The following is a 6,696-nucleotide window of genomic DNA, read 5'->3' on the forward strand; positions in this document are numbered from 1 at the left end:
TTAGTATGGTTGTGAGTTTAGCCTCACTTGGCAATGTGTGAGATCTTGTGTCTGCCATGTTTTTAAGTTCTTGCCTTTTTCCATCGTATTGGTGTGTCATTCAGACTTCTTAGAAACTTTTTTTGCTGAGATTTTCAAAATATGTGCTTAATTTTCATAAGCCGAAAGTAATAATGAAGTAACCACGTAATACTTGCAATATTTCTTTCTACCTTCGATGGTTGTTGGCGCGATTAAAGTATTGTCAACAATATCTCATGCTGCAGGATATGATGAATGTAAATCCCAAATGATGAACCATCTGGAACATTAATTCCTCTCCTTTCTCCTAAATGTTCCAGTCGGTGCTATTGCAAAAGGCAAAATTCCTCATTCAAAATGGGTAACTGATGGTTCCTCTATTTGTTTTCTTCTAGAAAATGGGCAGTTATCATCATCTTCAACATCCACTTCTTCTGGGAAAGCTTGTAAACCTGCTAGCAACCTTGTCAAACGATCTGTTACAGAAATGGGAGAAAAATCAGAGGTTTACAAATCCATCTTCACATCTCACAGCTCAGCTAAACGCTCAAGAGAAGAGAAACCCAACTGGATCACTCACACAGCATATTACTTCTGAGCCAGCCTGCAGTGCTCAGGAGTATATTCTTGCCTTTGTGCAACGAGCTTTCTCCCATCAATTTAAAGATACTCATGTTTAAAGACTTTCACTTGCACTCTGACACAATGGAGCCAGAGCTTGTTACCCTTGTGGAGGATATTAACCATTGTACTATTTTATGAAAAGTTATACAACCCACATGATCTGCATTGCCTGCAACTTAGCACTGAATTTACACTCAGCAACCACACCTGATAAACACGGTCCAATTTGCAATCTACTCTTTGCTGACATCTCTCTGTTTAATTAAAATTTTCACCAAATGCTTTTCGTGCGCGTCATTTTTGCATTCTACAGAAAACCTACCTCAGCCCAACAAGAAGTTTATTTTCTCTTCATATTTTCAGAATACTCCTGCTGACCAAGAAGTCTATCTGAGCTAGTCCTATTTTCCTGTGTTTAGCCCATATCCTTCTAAACCTTTTCTATTCATGTACCTGTTCAAATGTCTTTTAAATGTTGTAATTAACCCTGCCTCCAACTTCCTCTAGTTGTAAATGCTGTACATCCACCACCCACAACTTTCTGTGTGAAGAAGTCTCTTTTAAATCTTTCCCCTCTCACTTTAAATCTATGCCCCTTCTGGTTTTAGACTTGCCAACCCTGTGAAAAAAGGCTCCTTATCCATGTGTTTCACAATTTTGCATTCCTCTAAGTTAACAAGGTTTTAATTGACAGAGGAAACAAATATCATCAAAAATCTCCAATGCTGTGCAAAAACAATGCAAGTGTTTAAGGTGAATAAAGTTATGGGGTGATTGAAATGTATATATTTTTTCTTATGTCTTGGCAGATGAATCATAAATGTGTTGATACATTAGCATTGTTCTTGGCAGCATTGGAGACTTTTGATGATGCAAGTGGTTGCCTCTTGAGTAACCTGTACTTGATTCTGCTCCAATTGATTCTGGCAGCACTATCAGGGTTTGTTTCCTTCAGAGCGAGATTAAGCTGGTTTAAGACACAGCCAATTGTCAGCCCAGTGTCAGGAGCAAAGTAGCCTTCCTGTATCTCCAGTTGCAATCTTGTCTCAAATGAGCTTTGGAATCTGCTTTCATATTTGTACATGTCATTGAAGGAGGCCATTCAGCCATTGGGTCTAGGCTGTCTCTTCCCTTCTTTTCTGGTAAACTATCTTCCAAGCGCATCCTGATTCTACTAATGCTCCGCAACACCAAATGCAATGTACTGCAACTATCACACCAACCCGCACATCTTTGGGATGTGGGAAGACAGTGGAGCTCCTGTAGTGCAAACTCCACATTGAGAGCTACAGAAGCCAGGACTGAGTATGTAGAAAGGAACTGCAGATGCAGTCTGAAGAAAGGTACCAACCTGCAACGTCACCCATCCTTTTTCTCAAAATCAGCTGTAACCCCCATACTACTTTGGCACAAGCCACGTGTTTCAATTTTATTGTGAGGGTCATCTCTGATGCCCCCATGCCATTTTTGTGAGCAGTGAGGTAAAGACTAACTACGATTGGGTAGATGCAGAATGGAGATCTTTTGGAACTGGAAGGACCTGCATCAAATGGATGGAGTCCATTTCAACATGGCTAGAACCATTGATCTTGTCGCAAGTTTAGTTTTCTGGGTGAGAGCAAACACCAGATAGAAGCAATTAGAGAAAAGGTATAAAGTGCACTGGGGACTGGAAGGAACTAAGAGAATTAGAACCAATGTTACTTCAGAAATAGCATGGAGCTGGCTAAACATGAAGCAGACCAAGATGGCATTAGAGAGCAAATGCTAAATAAACAGTCCGTGGTGTGCAGGCACAAGACCACATGATAGAGAAAGCAATAACAAGTGGATTGGCTGAAATATAGGATGGCATTGGCATAATATTTGGCTATAATGAACCTTGGAAAAGTTGAAAAGCAAAAAAATGGAGAGTAAGTATTAATCAAAAATGTAGTTTTGGCTCTAGACAGTAGTTTAAGGTTCACCATGTTACCGAGAGTTAAAATCCCGGTTGAGAAATGAGACTTCAGTCGCCATTAATTGAAATATTGAAACCAGGCATAATCTTAAAAAATTATTGCAGAAGAGACAATGCTGAAGGGAAGCAATGATTACTTCTTATTAATTGCAGTAATTTGTAAAAGTCTGTTTTGGGGATGGAATTGTCCAGAGCCCAGGATTGGATGTGTGGATGACAACTCCATATATCGGTTGATAGGGAGATCAGAGCCCTTGCGAGTGGGTGGGAGGGGGACTCAAGGCCTCTGGATTAGCTGAGAAGACAGCCAAAGACTCTGGGAACAGCCTGGTGACCCAGCGAGGAGGCGAGAGTGACATTGGAGACTCCAGCAGCATCAGAGAGGGAGGTCAGTGTCTTGGGGGGGGGGGGGGGGGGGGGGGGCGGCGGGCGCAGTGAGAGAGCTTGTGATTCCCAAAGGCTTGCTTGGAGGTTGGGATGGGCAATTCAGATGTTTGCAGCTTCAGTAAAGCAGCAGCAATCGTTTTTTTATTTTAGGATTTTGTTATGACTGTTGGAGGAGACAACCTGCGCAGCAGCATTGTGAACTGCTGACTTGAGCCACACAGAAGGAGTCAGTCTGAAGAAGGGTCTCGCCCCAAAGCATCGCCCATTCCTTCTCTCCTGAGATGCTGCTTGACCTGCTGAGTTACTCCAGCATTTTGTGAGCCACACAGAATGTCTCTTGCATTGTGGAACAATACTGCCATCTGGTGGAATGGCACCATTGAACCCGAAGCTGTTGGGAGCACAGCCAGCTTGTCGAACAATTTTTGTGTAGGAAGGAACTGCAGATGCTGGTTTACACTGAAGATAGTCACAAAATGCTGGAGTAACTCAGCCGGACAGGCAGCATCTCTGGGTAGAAAGAATAGGTGATATTTTGGGTCGAGACCCTTCAGACTGAGGGTAAATTCAAACAATTTACCCTCAAGTATATTGCTGCATGCATTCTCTCAACCTGTGTCAACTCCTTTTTATCTGTATCTTGACACACTGACACCGTCATGGAAACACTCTGTACATATTGTTGCCCTTTACCAGAATGCTGCATGTAGTCCAGGTGAATCCTTTGTAAATCTTAACAAACTCCATGCAAATTCTGCAATAATTGACATGTTCCTAGAATTGTAGAATCATGGCAAATTTATGAAGGCAATTCACTCCAATGTATAGTTGCTGATGGAAAAATATTACATCCATCCCCATCTTCCAGCATTTGATCTATCACACTTAAGGTCACAGGTCTTTAATCAATTTGAAAGGTAGTGAGGGTTTTCGATAGTGAGTTTCATACCCCATTGCCCTTTAGGTGAAACTATGTTACCTCCTCTCCCCTTCAATCTACTCTTTGCCACCTAGATTTTAATCCCTCAATTAAACAGTGATTAACTCTTCCAACAGCCTCCTCTGTTCCAAAACCCCATTGCTTATCCAATCTCTCCTCTTAAGTGCTACATTCATTCCAATGAGCTGGATGGTCTCTTTACATTTGTTGCCATTTGGAGGAATTTAAGGGACCCGGGTGAGATTAAAGGGAACATGGAAACTGAGACCCTGGTGTGTGGATGAGAATGTGGGAACCGAGATCCCAGTGTTTGGAAAGATAATGGTTGACAGATGTCATAAAAACATCTGTTGACAATTACCTTTTTGCTTCATGCCACTGAGTATTTTAGATCCAATTTTCCATCTTTTCATGGATCACAGTGGTCTTAACTTTGTTAATCAGCCTTCCATGTAGACACTATCAAAAGCCTCCATGCAGCCTACATTGATCACACTGTTCTCATTTATTCTCTTTGTTACCTCCACGAGCATTTCAATCAGGGACAAACAATCTTCACAGATTCACATTCACTGTCACTGGTTGATCTGCGCCTTTCTTAAGATGGTATGGATTCCAATGCTCACCAGGAATATTAGGGGGGCCAGCCCTGCCCTTCTTAAAGCCATGTCTCAGTGTAACTATAATATCATGTTTGTTGGTGCTCTCACCACATTTGCCACATTCAGTGTACTCCTTGCTCTGAAGGATATGGCACAAAAGAATTCAGGTCCTCGGAAGCAAACCTACAACTTGGCCTCACTGATCCAAGTGTTGCAAAAGTGTCTGTTCAATGGTAGAAGTGACCACCACACAGTCCTTGTAGAGGGAAATCTTCATTCCCAGGACACCCTCCAAATTCCCAGGACACCCTGCAGCTTCTTCCTCGCAGTTTTCACCCTCCTGAATGGACCCCTCTAGTCTTGCGGATGAATTCCTGATCTCCCAATCTACCTCAATGCGGCCCTTCCACTTTTTATATCTGCACTTTCTCCAGGATTGTACACATGTCAAGAGGGGACAAACCTCCAAGAGAGTGCCCTTAACTCTTTCCATGTCAATTACCTTGGAGGACCAACTATTGCACATCTATGGAGTATGGAGCCCGGTGATGTGGTGTTCAGTGCACTCATCAAAGAGTTCACTGAAGGCTTCTGTGGACATGTGAAACTGCAGAGGATAGCTGATGCAAGTGTAGGCCTCCTAGAAGATGAAACTGAGGATTAAATACAAGAAACAATGATAGAGCAGATCATTTAAATCAATGCATAGTGCCAATTTTCATCATGTAGGATACTGCAAAGGTAACAGATCTGCTAGTTACAGTATGGAAGGCCAAACATATATTAATCCTTATTACTTAGAAACATAGAAAATAGGTGCAGGAGTAGGCCATTCGGCCCTTCGAGCCTGCACCGCCATTCAATTGAGATCATCCAACTCAATATCCCGTACCTGCCTTCTCTTCATACCCCCTGATCCCTTTAGCCACAAGGGCCACATCTAACTCCCTCTTAAATATAGCCAATGAACTGGCCTCAACTACTTTCTGTGGCAGAGAATTCCACAGATTCACCACTCTCTGTGTGAAAAAAAACTCTCATCTCGGTCCTAAAAGACTTCCCCCTTATCCTTAAACTGTGACCCCTTGTTCTGGACTTCCCCAACATCGGGAACAATCTTCCTGCATCTAGCCTGTCCAACTCCTTAAGAATTTTGTAAGTTTCTATAAGATCCCCCCTCAATCTTCTAAATTCCAGCGAGTACATACCGAGTCTATCCAGTCTTTCTTCATATGAAAGTCCTGCCATCCCAGGAATCAATCTGGCGAACCTTCTCTGTACTCCCTCTATGGCAAGAATGTCTTTCCTCAGATTAGGAGACCAAAACTGTACGCAATACTCCAGGTGTGGTCTCACCAATGCCCTGTACAACTGCAGCAGAACCTCCCTGCTCCTATACTCAAATCCCCTCGCTATGAATGCCAACATACCATTCGCTTTCTTCACTGCCTGCTGCACCTGCATGCCTACTTTCAATGATTGGTGTACCACGACACCCAGGTCTCGTTGCATCTCCCCTTCTCCTAATCGGCCACCATTCAGGTAATAGTCTGCTTTCCTGTTCTTGCCTCCAAAGTGGATAACCTCACATTTATCCACATTATACTGCATCTGCCATGCCTTTGCCCACTCACCTAACCTATCCAAGTCACGTTGCAGCCTCCTAGCATCCTCCTCACAGCTAACACTGCCCCCCAGCTTCGTGTCATCCGCAAACTTGGAGATGTTGCATTCAATTCCCTCGACCAAATCATTAATATATATTGTAAATAGCTGTGGTCCCAGCACTGAGCCTTGCGGTACCCCACTAGTCACTGCCTGCCATTCTGAAAAGGACCAGTTTATTCCTACTCTTTGCTTCCTGTCTGCCAGCCAGTTCTCTATCCACATCAATACTGAACCCACAATACCGTGTGCTTTAAGTTTGCATACTAATCTCTTATGTGGGACCTTGTCGAAAGCCTTCTGGAAGTCCAGATATAACACATCCACTGGTTCTCCCTTATCCACTCTACTAGTTACATCCTCGAAAAATTCTATAAGATTCGTCAGACATGATTTACCTTTCATAAATCCATGCTGACTTTGTCCAATGATTTCACCACTTTCCAATTACGAGGGGCAATATCTTTGAAAAAATAATGGGACTTAAGGCCGACATG

General features: G+C 42.9%; 1 protein-coding gene across 2 annotated transcripts in view; it reads left to right on the top strand.

The window, feature by feature from the left end:
• The window catches only part of rtf2 (replication termination factor 2), a 59,006-nt gene extending 58,082 nt beyond the window's left edge, over positions 1 to 924 (top strand). For both annotated transcript variants that reach the window (XM_078419252.1, XM_078419253.1), the window contains one exon: positions 417 to 924. In XM_078419252.1, the coding sequence (XP_078275378.1) occupies positions 417 to 619 (203 nt within the window). In that variant the 3' untranslated portion in view covers positions 620 to 924. The remainder of the gene's footprint in view (positions 1 to 416) is intronic.
• The last annotated feature ends 5,772 nt before the right edge of the window (positions 925 to 6,696 follow it).

This window comes from Rhinoraja longicauda, chromosome 22, assembly GCF_053455715.1.
Source record: "Rhinoraja longicauda isolate Sanriku21f chromosome 22, sRhiLon1.1, whole genome shotgun sequence".
In the NCBI taxonomy this organism is placed as follows: domain Eukaryota; kingdom Metazoa; phylum Chordata; class Chondrichthyes; order Rajiformes; family Arhynchobatidae; genus Rhinoraja; species Rhinoraja longicauda.